At 38.0% G+C, this 19,937-nt stretch overlaps 2 protein-coding genes across 4 annotated transcripts; both read right to left on the reverse strand.

Moving 5' to 3' along the window:
* Nucleotides 1-1,268: 1,268 nt before the first annotated feature.
* On the reverse strand, nucleotides 1,269-7,104 carry LOC104093295 (uncharacterized). 3 transcript variants are annotated; one of them, XM_009599025.3, is made up of 5 exons: nucleotides 6,747-7,104; nucleotides 6,495-6,595; nucleotides 4,678-4,910; nucleotides 3,793-4,501; nucleotides 1,269-3,646 (listed from the first exon to the last, which is right to left on the reverse strand). In XM_009599025.3, the coding sequence occupies exons 3-5, from the start codon at nucleotides 4,906-4,908 to the stop codon at nucleotides 1,491-1,493; spliced, it is 3,096 nt and encodes a 1,031-aa protein (XP_009597320.1). In that variant the 5' UTR covers nucleotides 4,909-4,910; nucleotides 6,495-6,595; nucleotides 6,747-7,104; the 3' UTR covers nucleotides 1,269-1,490. The 3 variants fall into 3 exon arrangements, with proteins under 3 accessions (XP_009597320.1, XP_018625338.1, XP_070055843.1); XM_018769822.3 differs by having other exon boundaries at nucleotides 6,990-7,076; XM_070199742.1 differs by lacking the exon at nucleotides 6,495-6,595.
* A 3,656-nt stretch (nucleotides 7,105-10,760) lies between these two features.
* LOC138909555 (uncharacterized) lies at nucleotides 10,761-18,586 on the reverse strand. Its single transcript, XM_070200761.1, has 10 exons — nucleotides 18,458-18,586; nucleotides 17,937-18,024; nucleotides 17,677-17,826; nucleotides 13,561-14,011; nucleotides 13,010-13,461; nucleotides 12,769-12,950; nucleotides 12,571-12,663; nucleotides 12,012-12,126; nucleotides 11,277-11,530; nucleotides 10,761-11,204 (listed from the first exon to the last, which is right to left on the reverse strand). Exons 1-10 carry the CDS (start codon nucleotides 18,584-18,586, stop codon nucleotides 10,761-10,763), a joined length of 2,358 nt encoding a protein of 785 aa, XP_070056862.1.
* Between the last annotated feature and the right edge of the window lie 1,351 nt (nucleotides 18,587-19,937).

Here is a 19,937-nt window from a genome sequence, read left to right on the forward strand (position 1 = left end):
ACAATTACCTTTTACTCATCCAAAATCAACCTATCCCACTCATTTGATGCCATTAATTCTGAAAAATATCTAACTTCCAACATCAATGATTATCGTTGTACTAATAATTGAAAGTAATGAAGTTGAAAGAACAAGGTACTTGGTATTTAGTATGATTTGTAAAAGAAAACCTGTTTGATATAACATACGAAGATTTAATTATAGTATTTTTCCAAGTATGAACTTGAAGTTTACTTTACTTAGTAAACCATTGAATTGGACGTCTGAAAATGAAATAAAATAATTTCTTTGGGTAGGATTGTCATATTAAGTAATGTTAGTCACATCCTATATAGTCCATGTTGGCACACTAGTAATTTATTTAAGCTTACTCCTGAATATATTCCTATAAAAAGATGGATTCCTGTTTTTCTTTTTTCTTAAAAAAGTAATCAATTTATCTTCTTTAAGGGAAGTTAATAACTATTTTTGTAAGGACTAGAATTCAGAAGAACAAAGGTGTTCTCACTTAGTGGTGCTCTGCCATATAATGGGCGAGTATTGAATTCCCATTTCATTCCCCCCCCCCCCCCCCCCCACACACACACACACACACACACACACACACTCCAGTATACCCTCACTGTCTACAAGTTGTGATCACCCTCCTACTAAAAAGGTTAAACATATAACTAAAACCAATTAAGTGTGAATCCAGAATTTAGATGTTGAAGGTTCTATGTTGATAGAACGAGTTCTGAAGCACTGAGTTTTGTTGAACTTATGAACCTATTGCTAAATACGCCACTGATTAGGCGAATGTTGCATTTCAGCAACGAAAGTGAAGGAATTTTGAGTTAGGTTACATTAAGAGTTGAACTAGCTACTAGAATTTCGTAGTTGCAAGAATTGTTTTTCGAGAAAAGGTCTACTTTCCCTAATCAAAAGATAGGAGAGCACCCCTTCGCCCGAAGTTACGGGGTCATTTTACCATTCGAATATACGATTAAAAGTGATTAACGTAGCCTCTTCAGAAATTGGTGCAAAATCAACGCACACATTTAGTCCTGCGTCCATTGTCACAAAGAAATAGTGAATTCAGTGTCACTTCTATAGTTCCACTGACCTAAAATTCTGACTTTTATCTCTAATAACATCTACAAAGATTTTTTGAAACACAGTCAGACCCTTGTGGTCAGGCCCTTCCGCAGACCACGCACATAGCGGGAGCTTAGTGCACCGGACCGCGCTTTGCCCTTTAGTCAAAAGATGCATTTGCAGATGCTGTATGATCCAGAAGACATTATGTAGCATTGCTCCTGAATACAGAATCAGTGCCCCAATGGACATCAAATAATGACGGTGCCCTAAATTATGGGCTACAAGGACATGTACAAGGACTCCCATTCTAACATCTTCACACCTGAAAATTCATAAACAAACTCACCTAATCTGTTTTACCTCATCTCTATAAATCAAGAAGTTGATAAATTACAGCCTCATTCACATAGTTAAGTTAATGTGACAGCAGGAGAATGACCTGCAGGGCATCTTTGCCTCCTCGGACGTCTAGTCGTCTTGCCCCACCCTGTTAGACTTTTGTCCTCCAAACTTAGAGGAGGGGTTATTGGGGCCGACACAGTGGCAGGGGCGGTTTCAATCACCATCCTCCGCCTTCCCCGTTTACCACTGCCATTCCTTCTCATGGATCCTGAGTTCCAAGAATGGCCCATAGCTTTCATCAACTCTCCGAATGTCTGAATGTCTTCGGTCACCTCGTGCCTTGACAACGAAGCCAGTCCAGGAAGGATATCCCTTTGAAAGTCCCTCCGCTGCCTTCCCCACCTTCCGTTTCCTCTTCGGGTTCGCTTTGTTAGTGAAGTGGCTCCTGCATCTTCCACTGGTTGGACTTCAGGAACAAAAGGCTTGGGCATGTAGTCTTCTTCCTTAGTCTCTTCTAGTTGCAGTGTCATTGCCTCAAAGTAATCCATTTTCACAGTAGTAGTAGGTGCAAGAATCACAGCATCCTTGGCTATTATTTCTTTAGACTTGCTCGTGAATTCATTGTCGAAAGAAAAGACTACATCAACAAACCAACCTAGGGATCCCAGTGGATCATCAGAGGGATCGCTGGAACTTTCGTCTATAAAATTGAACTGACTGGATGATGAAATGGATACTATTGCTTCCGCTGCGTTCCTGACAACTTCATCCTGTGTTTTTTCAAGTTTGGGCGCAGGCAAATGCAAAGATGCATCATTTTGTTTGTCCTCTCCGGACAAATGATCTTGTTCAGTTTCCAGAACAGGAAGAGCTTCCAGATCTATCTCGATGACAGTACTCACGTTGACATTATTGCTTTCAACAAAGAATGAATCTTCATCTTCAGTAATACATGAGTTCAAATCGAAGGAATTTCTGATAATGGTAGCTTTTGTCTCCGTCACTGTCTCAACAACCACTGATTCCGTGGCAGCCTGTTTCTCGGGCTCAACCACAGAAAGGTCACAAGCTATGTTAATGTCAATCACCATGTTCCTCCGTTCATGTCTTCTATTTTCTCCCTCAGGTGAGGAATGAAGAGTAGCAGAAGTGGAAACAAATAAAGATGACTCATTTTTGGAAGCACATGGAATTTCAGGAATTGGAACCCCCAGAATTTTCCTTTTACTTCGGGTTTCCCCCAGCTTCTTTCTGGCCTTCATGTTGCAATCTTCTAGAGTTGGTACGACATTCTGTGAAAAGGAGACATTGCTGAGATTTTTTGAAGGACCACTTCTGCAGATAGGTGAGTTTGTGTAGGCTTGGATGAAGCCAGAGTCGGCTGAGTTTCCACCTTTCATGGTATCCGTACTCACATTTCTGAAACTTGGCTTAGCTTTAAGCCACGGAAACACTGGTATACAGTCTTGAGGCTCTCTTTTTGCCTCAACCAACTCAAGATCTCTCCTGGAAAGTTCCTCATCTAGTGAACTCTTTGATAGTACATTCAAATCGAAACCTTTGTGGGACGTCAAGTCCATATTATTGGAGCTAATAAGATATTTCTCACACCTATTATTAGGGGAGCACTTAGATGTCAAGCTGTCACCCTTGTTATGTTTCCGAGAATCAAAATCAACAGATAAGAAAAGGGGTGAGTCTTTGGGCCCCGATGAGGACCCATGGTGAAATCCATTCCTGATGGAGAGATCAGTAGCAAAACCTAGATTTGACGTAGAACTTCCATTGATATGCCGCTTGTCTCCAAAAATGTCATTGCTCTGAGGTGACTGTGGACTCTTGCTGACCATAGCAAATGAGTTCAATGACGGGTTTGTATGCCCTGATGATAGCCTTATGCCACTTGGTTTACCCCAAGAAGAGAGTGTGTGTGACCATGAATTGGTAAATTCCGAAGAATTAGAGAATGGATATGGAGTAGCCGTATGAGAAGTGACAAATGGTTTCCCATAGGTATAGTTGGACTTCTCATGATTTCTGTGGAAGGTCTCTAGACTATGCACTGTTCTCTCTCTCCAAAGGTCATCCCTGATACGGTGAGGTGATTGAACCCCAGGAGTTAGACAGGCTTTGTCAAGCATTACTTGTGCCGGGTGGCAAGGTGTAGGTAACTTGTTTTGTGCAATACTATGAGGTAGTGGAGCCAAGCTACCTTTAGCGTTACCTGCAAAACGAAGGAAACACCTGACATACCATCACGAAAATCCAATAAAGAAGGAAATTTTAATGTGCAAGCAACCAAGTCAAGATTAGGCGCAACAAGCAAAATTCTGGCCGTTGTATATACAATGTTTCACAGGTATTATTTACCTGTCTCATATGTAGAAGAGTACCAGTCTCTCTCTTTGCCTTTACTACCAAATGCTGGATTTGATTTAGCACAAGCATTTAGATCAGCAGGTGATGGGGTTACTTCTTCAAGCTGAGCTGGTTCATTGAGATCAGCTAACCTAACCAAGGTTCTCAAACATGAATTGGATGCTGAAGCATCTCTTTTATCACTCTTGATACCAGCATCAACACCAGGAAAAAATTTTGTACTGCTGTCTTGGTCAGCTGTATCATTTCTATTAGCACAAGATCTTGGACAGAACAATCCTTCATTATCTCGCAACTGCTCATCATCTTCATCTGTTTCTATGTAATCATCAGCTGGAAGTTGAAGATCAAACAACTTTTTCCGCACTTTTGAGGGCCTAGCCTCAGAAACTTCACATGTATTTGAAGAGCAACTATTTTGTATTTGATTTCGACCAGACTGTACATCGTTCACCTTTGAAGAACTCAAGGGAGAATTTAGAATTTCAGTACCAGATATAGATGGTCTAGCATAACTTGAATTTGCTACTGGGAAGCTGGTGATATGGCATTTCCAAGCATCTTTAGGTGGAAGATGGGATCCGAGAAGGCTTGATGAAGATGATGGCTCCATTGATGTCCAAGGTTTATGCAATTCTGTCCGTTTAATTTCATACATCATGTCCCGCTGGGTTCTGTAAAGGCGATGAAGTTCCAATACCTACAAGCAAAGATTTACATAAGTAAACTTTGCAGCAATACTGGAAAAAACGTGTAAAAAGGGACAAACTACTTCTGTAGATATATGCAAGAGGACCAGTATACAACGAGATTAAAAGCTTATAACTTCCTCAATTTAACAGAAAAATTAATGTTGACAACTAGAGATAGAATTACCTGATTCTTGAATGTTTCCTCGTGTTCAAGTATTTTCTGCTTTAGAACATCTTTATCGTATCCAGGATCTTCATCTATCGTAATCCTTGACATGAAACCATTACAGTATTGCGCATTTGTGTAGATTTTCTCTCCATAATGTAGGGGCCATCCATTGTTTGAATCCTCACTAAGGTAGCTCATGGAGTTATAAGCTGATAAGTAGCTTTTGCAATGCACTTGTGTTTCCATTCCTGCCGACAGTAGGAATCAAATCATATAAATAAAACCAAACAGTATATTCTAACTATGAAATTCAAAGCTTAAATTTTGAAGTTCCCTTTCTTAATATTTTCAAATTTCTCGAATATCAGTCTAAGTTAGCAAACTGACGGGAAGAGTAAGACAGCAACGCTAATTGGCTGAATGCACATTATCTGAAAGTACTATTTCGCACTAAACATCATGACCTCATTGGCACAATCCTCATTCAAATCTCACATAGTTTAAGTGCCAAAATCTACATAACAGATTTGCATTTTGAACTTATTGTACTTCCTCTGAAGAAACTTTTGGGAGCTCCCTGAAGAAATTCGATGAACATGATAAGACCGATGGCAAAGCTCCCCTCTCAAGGAAGAATGTTTCTGCTTCAAGTGTATCTTTTAAGCATTAAAATACAACTTTTCACAGTACATTAGTCTCCCATTTTCTGTCGAGATTCTCATATGAGCAAATATGGAGATGATAAACTGATGATGTCTGGTAAGAACATGCAAGGAGACTTAATGGTGAATCTACCGAGAACTTGCACTACAGAAACCCGAAAAATATGGATATTCCATATAATTACATTTAGTACTGTTCTGTCACCAAACAAACGGGGGAAAGCAGGAACATTTTTCTTCACAAAAGCCAAGCTATACTTCATAATCGCATAAACTGTTTATGATCACACTCTGCATATGGTTTTTCGTTAACAAGCACCATTTCTGAGAGTCAGTCACTCCATATAGAACCAACCCAATAATCCAGCACGCTTCACTGGAATCAACTAGAATAATCTAGATTTTCCGACCAGCAACATTTCAATCCAACTCTTCAATTATTGCTAATTCATAATCTGCTAATGAAGACAGGCAATCTTGCACGAGTCGACGTAGTTGAAGGTTACAAAAATAGACCATAAAAGCTGGTGTACTATGAATAAAGGCACCATGTTTGTAGCGAGCAAATTAACCAAAAAAGGACCAATGTAGGCGCTTCTACTAATAACATGTCAACATTAACTGATGCAATTCAAATCCTTCGACCAAAACTAAGAATTAGAAGGCATTATATATTGTCAATTCCCCATTAATTTAGACTAACAAACCAACTAATATTCAGAGATGTCAGCCAAAACTTGGTGATTAGCACCACTTAATGAATAATTTGGCTCGCATACCACAATTTCAAGAGAAAAGAAAAACACTTTATAAACAAGTAAAGTTGCAATATTTTCCCCTTGAAAGTGTCAATGAAGGGGAATTTGTAAAAGTACAGAAGCTACAAATATGTCAAATAAAAAAGGATCACTTCTCAAATCCAAGAACTTAACCAAATCTGCAAATAAGTAGACTACTTCACATGGTAGGGGAAATGTATAAAACCAGAATGACAGAAACCATAAATTTAGAACCCCAAAACTGCTACCTTTAAATATAAACATGAATAAATTAACATAATGATTAACTGAAAATGCAAAAAAAATGAACAAAGCAAATATAGAACATAAGATATCATCTGGTCCTGGGTCTTAAAGTCAAATATGAATAAATCTAAATATAAGAATTTACCTCAGACCCACACCCACATCTTTGAGCCACCCTTCTTGGAGTATTATAGCATCTCAAGAAGAATCATGGAGAATTTGTAGTACCAAACTGAGACTAAGGCACTAAGCCAAAAAAAAGAAGAATGAATAAAGAAAAAACAAAACCAGAATAAATAAATAAATAAAGACAAACTGAGAAAGAGTAATACTTAATTACTACCTACGACTATGTAATAACTATAAGGAAACAACAAAGAGGTTAGTTTGGTAATACCATTGAAGAAGCTGAGATCCTAATAAAACTGAACAAAAGATTAGAGCATTCGATCTTATGGGGCCACAAACAGTCTCACTGAATGAAATGTTCTTTTAGACAGAGAAAGAGAAAGTGTTGTTGTTTGGGTGGGGGGGCGGGGGGGGGGGGGAGGAGTTTCTAAATGTAGTAGTAATATATTCTGGCTGTAGAGAGAGAGAGAGAGATCCCAGATAAGAAATCTATCTCACACAAACAAAAGACCTTCTAAGAACAACAGTGACATGAAATTTGTCAACATCTGTTCTCTGCTTTTTTTTTCTTCACCTCTCTCTCTCTAGATTTGAGGAAATGAAAGAAATGAGGATTTCTCTCCACCTTCCTTGCTTTTCGTACAGATATTAATGAAAATTAATATACCCATGTTATAACATTGTTTTTCTGTTCTACCCGGGTGTCTAATACCCGCTTTGGCGAATTGAATTAAAAAATTAAAATTCACGATACATTGCTTAATTCATGAATAGTACATCTTTCGTTCCTTATTAGTTGTTCATTTTTTATTTTGAATAAAGTATGTACACATGATAGTAATATCATTTCAAAAGGTCTTGGGAAATGATTTAGGGAAGTAATTAATGATAAGGGTAAAGTAAGAAAAAAAATTATCTTTCTCTTAATTTGCTAAAATAAAAAAGTAAGAATAAAAATATATTTTTAGTATAGTGGACAGGTAAAAGTTAACGGATGGAATAGTCCTCTGGAGTGGTTACTTGGTATCATTTCTATGGTTTTAGGACTCAAGTGCTCGACTAATTTGGGTTTATCTCCGTTTCAGGGCCCCGACTAAATTCACATTATTAATCTGAGACCAATAATTAAAGATAAAAATATGTTATTTGTCCCACCGCATACCCTTGACTGTTATTATAACATTGTCCCATTCTATTATTGATGGCTTTACTTGCATTTTTGCGTGTACTAAAGCTCGTCTTGTTTTAAAAGGGGGTTTTTTTTTTAAATGTATTTCATGCATCTTAATTTCAAAGAAAACTTTCCAAACTGATGAAGTACTGCATATAAATTTTTATTACTAAACTATCACTTAATTTAGTTAAGTATTTAGTGTGTATTTTTTATTTAATTTGTGACTTCTAAAGTTAAATTAATTTTTCATGTCATTCTCTTGAAGTTTGTGTGTTGAAAATCAAAATTCACTAAATACACGCCTGCTGACCTTTAACAGGTAAAAACAAACACAATCAACTTGACAGTCTTCTCTGTGATGTCCAAAATAGGGAGGAAAAAATGGACTAATCTTATATTGCTAACTTATTAATCTCAATGCACAGGGTTATTACTACTATTCTTTAATATTGTTTGCATTTTCCATTTTAGTTATTGTTTAATTGGTTGACAAGTGGTAGTTCAGTGATTAAGAGACTATAGTATTAACCCCAGTATCACGAGTTTGAACTTTGAAACCTGTTGAATTTTCTTCCTATTAAGAACTATGTTGAAAAAAATATTCTCCACTATTGTACAACGACAAGTAGTCGGGGACGGAGCTAGGCGGGCAGAAGGGAGTTCAGTCGTCGTACATCCCTTCTCTGAAAATTACACTGTACACATAAAGTTAAATCTTTTTTTATGTACATATATGTTTATTTTTTAATTTTTTGAATTTCTTAGGTAAAAATCCTGCTTCCGCCACCGTAAGTAGTTAGACATATTTCTGAAGAAGTTAATTTGACTTATACAATACTAGATATAGTTGGGGGACAGTATTCCTTCATTCTTCATCTAATTATAGAAGAGCATACCACGTTACATTTACTATCTTATAAAATTATTTAAACAATATCAAGACATTTTAGTTTAAAATGAAATGAGGGAGCAGTATTATTTTAATTTAATTGGCTAAATGCAGGACCCACTGACACTGTGGGTTGGATGAAGTTTCTATATAAGAAAAAGAAGAAGATTTTTCCCTTTATTTTATTTAAGTCTAGGGCTTACAAATATTTGCTAAAATACCCTCCAAATGTTTATTATTTACAGAAGTTAGGAAGGTAAGATTTGATGCTTCTGAATTTCTGATATGTGTCTGATTGGATGATACTCTGTTCCATTGACAGAGAAAGTATATAAGTTACGTGGGGTACTCAGAACTGTACTGTGTATGCCATTAGATATGTAATGTACGAACCAACGTGGTACTTTTGGCAGCACAAACACATACTCGTTTTATTTATTTGATTGACAGTGTTTAACTGGACAATTTATTTTTTTAAAGTTAATACACAATATATTAAGTAACAATTATGAAAGAAATATTAAAGTAATAGTCGGAAAAAAGAAAACGTGACATCGACGTAAAATATCATAGTTTAATGAATTTCAATTCTTTAATTTCTTAAAAGTCATGAAAGTCTCAAATAAACTGATGTCAATATATTTTGAAAATACCCCAAATTAGAATGGGCGTTATATAAATTTATTGGAGGAAATAAATGAAAGTTCATCACTCAAAAATTAAATTAAATGATTATTAATTGTTAAAAGATTATCACGTCAACAACGACAGTCGCATACTTTATTTTGTTTTGAATTGTGCATTACGTGTTCAATAAGCACATATGTCAACATTATAGGGTGAATATGTTAGAAACTCGGAGTGAGCTCATGCAATGGGATGGAAACTCTAACGGTAGAGTAGAGAGAAAAAAAGGATAAAAGAGAGCATCGGACAAAATATCTTTACGATGAAATGAATCTTCTAACCTCTTATTTTCGGAAGTACAAGTATTTATTTTTGTGTTACAATGTGGCTACTTTTACAAAAGTAAACTGGCTAAAAAAATAAAATCTATGTGCTATGTGTGTGTGTTATTATGTGGGCCGGTGGGAGAGGAGTCGGCCTGATCTGAAAGAGTGCGGAATTGAGGCCCAATATGCTCAACACCTCCCCCCCCTCAAGATTGGGGTGATAACACTCCAAGTTTGCCCAACAAATGACGGTGAGAGAGGCATGTAAGGGGCTTGGTCATGATATCAGCCAGTTGCTTAGCACTAGCAACATAATGAAGGGAAATCAAACCAGAAGTAACATTGTCCCACACATAATGACAGTTAATTTCGATGTGTTTGGTGCGCTCATGGAAAACTGGATTCTTAGCAATGTGTAGGGTAGCCTGGTTGTCACAAAAAACAGGAACTGGATTAGAAATAGAGACACCAAAATCAGCAAGTAACCTGATTAACCACGACACTTCAGCAACCACTTGCCGAAGGGCCCTATATTCAGCCTCAGCAGAGGACAGGGATACAGTCTGCTGCTTCTTGCTCTTCCAAGAAACATGGCAGCCACCAAGGGTGATAAAATAACCAGATACAAACCTTCTGGATATAGCACAAGTTGCCCAGTCTGAATCAGAATAAGCCTTAAGAGTAAAATCAACACCATGAGAAAGAAGAATGCCCAGGGCAGGAGCAGCAGATAAGTATCTCAAAACATGAATGGCATCAAGCATATAAGGAACCTGAGGAGCCTAGAGGAATTGACTAAGAAGATGTACTAAAAAAAATAATGTAGGTCTTGTGTGTTGGAGGAAATTAAGCTTACCAACTATCCTCCTATAAGTACTAGGACCAGATATTGGTTCCCCCATATCAGTCAAGAGTTTGACAGAAACCATCTAAAGGAGTGACCACAGAGGAGAAGTTCTGGCAATGAAACTCTTAAAGTAAATCAGAGGTAAATTTGTGTTGACTCATGAGAAAACCAGCAGCAACTTTAGTAACTTCCAGTCCCAAAAAATAGTGAATAGACCTCAGGTCCTTGATCTTGAACTGAGTATCAAGGAAGTCCTTGACGACATCCAGTTCATAAACATCATCACCAGCTAGAAGGATGTCATCAACATAAACAGCTAGAAGTGTGAGGGAACTTCCAGAGGACTTGAGGAATAAAAAATGGTCATTTTTACTGGGAATGTAGCCTCTACTGAGCAAGGCCTCAGACATCTTAGAAAATCACTGTCTAGAGTCCTGCTTGAGGCCATATAGAGACTTCATTATCTTGCGAACCAATGGAGAAGAGAAAGAAGGAGATATAGAAGAAAGCTGCAAACCAGGAGGGATCTTCATATAAACTTCCTCATGAAGGTCACCATGTAAAAAGGCATTGTTGACATCAAGTCGATAAACAGTCCAATTCCTCAAGGCAGCAATGGTAAGAAGGCACTTAATGGTGGTGAATTTAACTACAAGGGAAAAAGTCTCATTATAATCAATGCCTTCTTTCTGAGTGTCACCCCTTATCACTAACTTGGCCTTGTACCTTTCAATGGAAACATTAGACCTTTGTTTGATCTTGTAGACCCATTTGCAAGGTATAGTCTTCTTGTGAAGGGGAAGATGAATAATGTCCCAAGTGTGGTTTGCATCTAAAGCTGGGAATTTCTTTAGCATGGCCTCCTGCCAAGCAGGGTGAGATACAGCCTATTGGTAAAACTGGGGCTCATGCATGTGCAATTCAGTAGAGGTGACCTTAGAAACAAGATAGTCAAGAGCCTTGAGAGCAAGAGATGGAGAAACATAATCCTTTAAATGAGGTAGAGGATTACTGATCCTGGAGGAGTGTCTGACAGGGAGAGAAACAGAAGGAGTAGGAGAGACAACATGTGGAGAAGTGGAAGAAGGATCAGTGGTAAAGAAAGGAGAATTAAGAACATCATGAGGTGAAGGAATGGGAGAATGAGGAGAAAAAGCAGAAGTGGGAGAAGGAGAAGAATTAGGTAAGTCTACAAAAGGAGAAAGAGAAGGAGGAAAGATTTGTGAAGCAGTAGATGAATAAGGGAATACATGCTCATGAAAGACAATATCCCTAGAATATAGGATAGCATGGTTGGAGAGAGTTAGCAACTTGTAACCTTTCTTGCCACAGAGATAGCCAAGAAAGATGCAAGGGGGTGCTCTAGTATAAAACTTGTCTCTCCCAGATTTGGGTGTGGTGGCATAGCATAAGCATCCAAAAGATCTAAGATGATCATAGTAAGGGGGATGACCATGTAATTTTTTATAGGGGGATATGTTATTCAAGATAGTTGAGGGGAATTTATTGATGAGGTATGTGGCTGTGAGAATACATTTACCCCAATACTTGGTAGGTAAATGTGATTGAAAAAGCAAAGATCTAGAGATTTCTAAAAGGTATTTGTGCTTTCTTTCCATAACACCATTCAGTTTGTGGAGTGTGAGGGATGTTAGTTTGGTGTAGGATACCTTGAGAAGTAAAGAAAGATTTGGACTCAGAACTAGTACCTAATTCAAAAGCATTATCAGACCCGAAACACTGAACTGAAGTGTGAAATTTAGTGTGAACCATAGAGGTGAAAGCCTTTAAAACAAAAAGAGCATTGCTTTTAGAAGAGAGTAGATGTGTCCAAGTCACCCTAATGTAATCATCTAATAGAGTTTAAAAATACTTGAAACCATTGTAGGTGGCGTTATGGTAGGGGCCCCAAATATCAATGTGAACCAACTGGAAAGGGGCTGAAAAATGAATGGTATTGTTAGGAAATGGCAGTCTCTGATGTCTAGCCATGGGACAAATAGGACATATAAAAGGCTGTTTGGAGGGGATTTTATCATAAAAGGAAGGAATGAATTTCATCCTATTGTAAGGCATGTATCACATTCTTTGATGCCAAAAGTAATCTGTTTTATTGATGTCAATGTGTGGATTACAAGAGGGACTGGGGGAAAGATGAGCATTAACAGAAGTAGAACTAGAACAGGTAAAAATAGTAGAATCAGAAATATTACATTGTAAAAGTAAAACACAAAAAGGAGATTGAACATCATCAATAAGATGGAGAAAATACAACCCATTATCAGCTCTACCAATTTTCAGTGGACTCTTCAGAGAAGGGGCCTGTAAAAAATATTTAGAAATGGTGAGAACTACATAACAGTTAAACTCTAAAAGCAGATAATAAATGAAAATTAGGTTGAATTGAAAAGAGGGAACAAGAAGAACATTGTGAAGAATTATGTCAAATCCAAGGTGTAGAGAGCCAGTAGAGACAACTTTAACTTTGTAGCCATTTGGTAAAGGTGTCAAATAAGGTCTAGCTAGTGGTGTTAAATTGTGAAGTAAGTGTTTGTGAGGGGTCCTGTGATTAGTGGCCCTGAGTCTAAGATCCAAGTGTCTATAGTGAACTGAGATGATGCATAAGTATGTAAGTCCACAGAATTAACTACAGAACTACAGAACAAACCTGCAAAGTTTGCATAAGCAGTGTTCTCTCCAGAAGACAGATTATTGTTGGCCCCAGGATAGATATGAGATTGTTGCAGTAAACTCATGAGATGTTGATATTGCTCTTGAGTGAAACCATATGATGAAATATCAGGAGTTATAGAACCCTGGGAAGGAGTTGATGGAATACTAGAGGAAGAAACATCAACATACACACAAGAAGCTGATCTTTTGTTCTTGTTGAACTTGAAATCAGGGGAAAATTCATGGAGCTTGTAACACTTTTCAATAATGTGCCCAGGTTTCTTGCAATATTTGCAAGATATAGACTGATTAGGTCTCTTTGTCTCAAATTGAATTCTCTGATTGAAGGACCTCTGACCATTATTAGGAGCAGAAGAAGCAGAGAAAGAGACAGATTCAGCAGAAAACCTGGAGAAGATGCTTTCTCTCTTCTTTTTTTTCATCATGCTGCAGAATGGAGTAGACTTTACTGACAGTTGGGAGAGGGGTCATCAAAGAATGCTGATCTTGACTATGGAGTATGAGTCATTTAGTCCAACAAGAAACCAGAATAGTTTGAGTTCCTCAAGGAATTTAGGAAGGGCTCCACATAAGCAAACATGTCCAACATAGGTTGTGTTCATCTCATCCCAAAGACTGCGTAGTCTGGTGAAATATGAAGCTATGTTTGAGGTCCTTTGGGAGATAGAACCAATCTCCCTTTGCATTTGAATGAAATTTGACCCATTTGATTGACCAAACCTCTCATTTATATCCAACCATACCTCTCTAGCAGTGTCATACCATAAGACACTGGTAGCAATCTCTCTAGACAAAGAATTGGTGATCCAAGCAATCAGCATGTCGTTACACCTTTCCCAATAGGGGTAATAAGGAGAATCCTCAGTAGGTTTATCATGACAGCCATTAATTAGCCCTAATTTGTTCTTGGCAGAAAGAGACACAAGCATGCTCTTCCTCCAAGCCACAAAACCAGTACCATCAAAAGGAGGGGAGACTAAGTGAGTACCAGTTGAATTCTTTTTGTCCCATTAAATCGGATCAAGTACTTTGAGACAAAGTGATTGACATTTATGTAACAAACAAAATAGATTATACTTAGGATATGTTTGGTAGGAAAAAAAATGTTTTCATAGGAAAATAAGTGATTGTTTCACATATTTTTAGTGTTTGATAATAAGCAAAGAAGTCATTGTTTGGCGGGCAAGTAGGAAAATAACCACCTAATAAAAAGTAATTTCCAATAAACCTAACCTTACCCCATTTTACCTATAGGCAGAGTCATGATTTAAAGTTTATGGATTTTGAACTCGTCACCAAATTCATAGCTTGTCTTAGTTTCCGTGCTTGTGACGAGCACAAAACACAACACGAAATTGATACTCGCTAATCAAAGATAGTATTGTATAATATCGTCTCCACAAGGATTGGATTTAAATAATGTTTAAGTAATTCCTAGTTTAATCGCTATTCAGGAGGATCAACACTTGAGTTAAATGATTATGATCTAAGTTTAACTACTAAAATAACGCAATTGACAACTAATAGCAAGGAACTAGAGATTCGCAGAATTGGTTTCTTATCAATGTGAGGAATAAGGGTTTTATAGGATAAGTGCAAGATAGCTATTTGGGATTTAACTCTAGTTTAATTCACTCTAATGTTCTAATGATTCTCACAAATTCACTCGATGATTAGTTCAAACGTATAGTCAAGACTCCTCTCTCGATTAAATCTTAACTCTACGAGGTGAACTAATATAAGCACTGTAAAGAATGTAATCATGCGTTAATGGATTGATCCTTAGGAAAACGTCTCTCGAATATTCTCCTAACATGATTTAATCAACAATTCAACAAGCTCATTCGATTACTTAAGAGAATCAATGAATTAAATCAAACAAAATAGTGCAAAGATAATCACCAATATATTCTGCTTTCGATTAAATAAACTGATAAATAAAGTTGCAACAATTCAAAACTCCATAAGCGAATTCAAGCACGAACTAGGGTTAAAATCCACAAATATTTATCAACACACCATATCCGTCAAACCCTAAGGTAAACTACTCCATAATCATGGAGGAAGTCATCACAATTATAATTGAAGAATAAGAAAGCATCAATCTATTACAATCCAAACTCTCGTATTGAATTGATGGAAAGATGATGGAATCGCGTGTCTTGTAGCCTCCAATGCTCTCCCAAAGCTTCCAAAGTCAAAAGTCCCTTCAAAAATGTCTTTTTGGTGTATTATACCCTGTAGAAGTGGGCTCAGGCGAAATTACCTTTTCCAAGCCGAAATAGGAAAGTACTCTAAAAACATTATACAGGCGCGCCGCGCCGCCCCACGCGAGGCGTTAGTGAGGAAGTTAAGAGAGCACGTTCTGACGGACAGCAGAAATTTCTACTGCCGCGCTGCCCCATGCGGCGCGGTAGTGCATTGTTTACAGAGTATTTTTGTTTTGTCGATTTTTTATATCCAGACTTGGTTTCCGACCCCCGAACGCGATCCCAGTTTAATCTCTTGGGCTTTTACTCAGACTTCAAAGCTCTAACTTGTTCAATTTAGCTCTCGAATATCGTTTTAACTCGAAATCACTTCATGCAAGGCATAAAATACAAAATAAGTGTAATACACTAACATTTATGCTCAAACACAAGTAAAATGCAGTAATTAGAGTGCAAAATATGACTAAAACACGTGATTCTAGCCTTCCATCAACACCCCACACTTAGACCATTGCTCGTCCTCGAGCAATAAAACTGCACTTCACATAGAGACGGCCTTCTTATCAGACAACTTCCCTAACACATCATGCTAAGAAAATTTAAAGCAGACTAAGCACCCAATCATAACATCCTCACCTCAAGACTCGACTCAAAATCACCAAACATTTTTCACAACATGCTCACTTACTCTAACACAGAGGTCAAAGAATTCACCTTACCTTCGCAAATCATGTGCCCTCACACAAACAATAGAGGGTAGTTCCCCACACGATAAATTCAAGAGCAAATAGGAACTCAAGATAGAAAAAATTAAATCACTCTTAGATATATAATTCATGTGCCACAAAAGACGTACCATAGGCTTGCCCGTAGTGTAATACTCTACTAATTAAGCTCATTCAGTCAAAGATTAAGTAGGACTTTATTTTGGTTGTAATGTAGGCTGCGGGACGGGTAGGATACATTTGGATATAGTGACTACACCTCTATAAGCACTTTAATACATATACATTAATAATTCAAACCCCATACTTATGTTGAACCAAACCCCTACCTTCATTCATAATAGCATCAAGCTCCCAATATCTTTAAGCACAAACAAGATGAGAACTACCACTAGCATGGAATCCATTTTTTTCTTTTCTAAGTTCTGATTTTTTTTCTCTTTTTTTTCTCAATCAAACTTTTTTTTTTCCAATTCTCTACAAGTGGCTCTCATAATTTTTCAAACAGTGCACCTTTCTCCTTTTTCTATAGTTCCAGTCAAAACCCGACCATACCTCACTTAGATTTTATAAGCTCATAACAACATCAAGTGCTCACGAGAGGTAAAAGGTTCAAATAGATAGACAATTCAAACAAAGGGATCAAGCTTGTAGTGTGGTTGCCAAAGAAATAGGATTACAGTCTCAACGGGGCTAACTAAGATACACGTTCATTAGGTGGGTAAAAACATATATGTGGCTCAACAAAGAAATGCCACTATCACATCCTAGACTGAACAAGACTACTATTTCGCTTTGTAAACACACAGGGCAAGTTCTAGACATCAACCGACATGTACAGAATATCACAAAACCTCACACACATATTGGCACATAACTCACTTAGGATCGGATGTATCCCGATTCTCTAGTCAAAGTAGTTAAGCAAAGTTACAATCACACAAATTAAGGCACTTATTTAAGAGTCAAGAAATGAGCCTAGGCATCACACTAAGGCACTCACTGCTCTCAAGGCACAACAAAGTCAAGAAAAGTCATCTCCCTTTTAATACATAGCACAAGAGTTCACTACTCCTACTAAAAGAAAAAAAAACTAACTACACCCGGTTCAACAAAAACTCTTGGAAAAGAACCGCGGCACAAAGGAAAACCAAGGAGGGATTGTTACACTACCTAAAAAAATAAAATATTTTTTCTTTGACTTTGATCCCTCAAGAAGACAATCGAGGAAATCCACCGTCGAGAAAAGTCAAAAAAATATTTTTATCAAAAGAAATGACTACAAACACATATACATTCCCCAACCCACACTTTAAATTTTGGCATGTCCCCATGACACACAAATAAAAAGCAAGAGATAAACGAAGCTTCCCTGATTCATCTAGACGGGATCTGAATCAAAGTCGGGACCTCCTTTGCACACCCGACCCAGTGCACATATCCATACAAAGAGCTTCTTTACGCCTTCTTTGGGTACAACCCACACTTATCCACTTGACACTCTCCAAGTTTCTCCTTCAGGGCCCCCATTTCTCCTTCCATTTTGAAAATCAGCTTTTCAACCCCCACTTTGAGCATGAGCTGCCTTTTCTGGATATCTAGAATTGCTCTGCCCGTAGCCAAGAATAGTCTTCCTAAAATCAGAGGGACCTACCTATTTTTCTCCATGTTCACTATAATGAAGTCCCCAGAAAACACAAATTTACCTATCCAAACCAGCACATCTTCCATTATTCCTTCAGGTATGGTTATGGTCTGATCCGCCAGCTGCAAGGATACAGGTATCGACCTGATCTCTCCAATCTCTCCCTCTAATCTACTGAAAATAGACAACGACATAAGATTAATAGAAACACCTTAATCACACAAAGATTTTTGAAATTTAGTACTTCATAAAGAGCAAGGTATAGTAAAACTCCCTAGATCTCCACATTTTTAGGGAGCTTATTTTGCAAGATGGCACTACAATGCTTTGTCAGCTTAACCATTGGTGCCTCTTCCACTTTTCGCTTCTTGGACAATATCTCCTTCATGAATTTAGCATAAGCTGGCATCTGTGAATGCATCTATGTGAAAGGTATATTCACATGCACCTGCTTGAACACTTCTAGAAAGTGCTCGAATTATTTGTCCAACTTCTCTCTTCTTTGCTTATGGGGGAAGGTAGAGCAGGCATGTATTTGCTCTCTTCAGTCTCATTATTTGTTGCATTATCATCTCTCTTCTTTTTCTGAGCTCTAATCTTCCCCTTCTTCTTCAAACCTTCATCTACCATCACTTCGCCTTCTTGAATATTGCTATTTTTCGCTCCTCCACAATCTCTACCTGTCCTTCATTTAACCCATTCTTTTGTTTTGCCCTGGGATCGTCCAATACGTGCCCACTCCTCAAAGATACTGCATTTATTATCTTTTTTGGATTTCTTTCAGTATCAGCAGGGAGCGTTCTTGGGACCCTCTCAGATAATAGAGTAGCCAGTTACCCAACCTGTATTTCCAGGTTTCGGAAAGTCGTCCCCAGTTCTTTGATAGTTGCACCATGTTCCCCTATAGCTGAGCTATGAGTTTCAAGCCTCTCATCTATCTTGATAATAAAAGCCTTCATTAGATCTTTCATGCTAGACTGATTAGACTGTGCAGGCTGATATTGCTGCCTCTACTGATTTTGAAAGCCTAGAGCTCCTTATCCCTGGGGTCTAGAGTTATTTTGCTGTCATGAGTTTAGGCTACCACTTGGTGAATTCCAAGAAAAGCCTGGGTGCCTCTATTCCATAGAATTGAAATTATTACCGCTCGGGTAGTTTCCGCTATCAAAGCTTCCCACATCATTTACCACTTCATCTGCAGCTACGGCCTGATACTCATGCGTTGGATGCACCATTCCACAGAAATAACAAACTAGTGATGGTTGGCTTTGGACCTTGGCTAAGGTCAACTTTTTTATCTCATTGGCCATGGCGTCTAGTTGGGATTGCACTGTGGTGTTAGAATCTACTTGATGAACCCCAACTAATCTTCTTCTATCATTACTCTCGGCATGCCACTGGTTAACATCTTCCGATAGCTCATCAAGAATTGTCACAATCTCATCATGAGACTTCTTCATTAAAGGACCTCCGACTGCAATGTTCAGAGTTCGTCGCGTGGGATGTGTCAGTCCATCTCAAAAGTCTTGGAGTTTCATCCATAATTCAATCCCATTATACTGACACTTCCTCACTATCTCCTTGAATCTTTCCCAAGCCTCGAAAAATTATTTCGGTGTCCGTCTGGCAGAAGTTGTGAATCTCCCTTCTAAACTTTACTGTTTTTGCAGCTGAAAAGTATTTATCAAGAAACTTTCTAGTCATATCATCCCATGTCCTAATCAAACCCGTTGGTAAGCTACAAAGCCAGTGATTCGCATCATTTTTCAGTGAAAAGAGGAATGACGTTAGCCCTTAAGTAGACTGCATCGTTCTACACTCCGTTGTACTGGAAGGTGTTCATGATTTCCTCAAAATCCTCAAATGAGTCTTAGAATCTTCATTCACCTTCCCTCTAGAGACACAGTTGTTCTGGATAGTTTGAAGCAAGCCTTGCTTCAACTCGAAATTGTTCGCTACTACTGGTGGAGGTCTGATACTGGACAGTCCCTGATTGTAGACTGGTCTGGCATAATCACCCAATGCTCTACCAGGCCTGGGTACCGCATTCTTGAACTGATCTTCAATCAAGGGTCGATTCAGATTGAATCTTCAACCCCCATCATCGTTGACGGTCTCATCAGCAGATCTACGGGCTGCCTCAGCCGCTATCCTTGCAGCTTCTTCTTTGTGTTGTGCTGCTTCTCTTGCAGCTAAATTTACCTCATCTTCACCTTATTAGCCATGTTTTCTTAGGTTGAAGGTTGCCCAAGAACTTTTAAGTGAGTTCTTTCTCTTTTTTCAACTGTCGCAGATTCTTTTCTACCTCAGGATTGTATGGAA

The sequence above is a fragment of the Nicotiana tomentosiformis genome, chromosome 4 (assembly GCF_000390325.3).
Source record: "Nicotiana tomentosiformis chromosome 4, ASM39032v3, whole genome shotgun sequence".
In the NCBI taxonomy this organism is placed as follows: domain Eukaryota; kingdom Viridiplantae; phylum Streptophyta; class Magnoliopsida; order Solanales; family Solanaceae; genus Nicotiana; species Nicotiana tomentosiformis.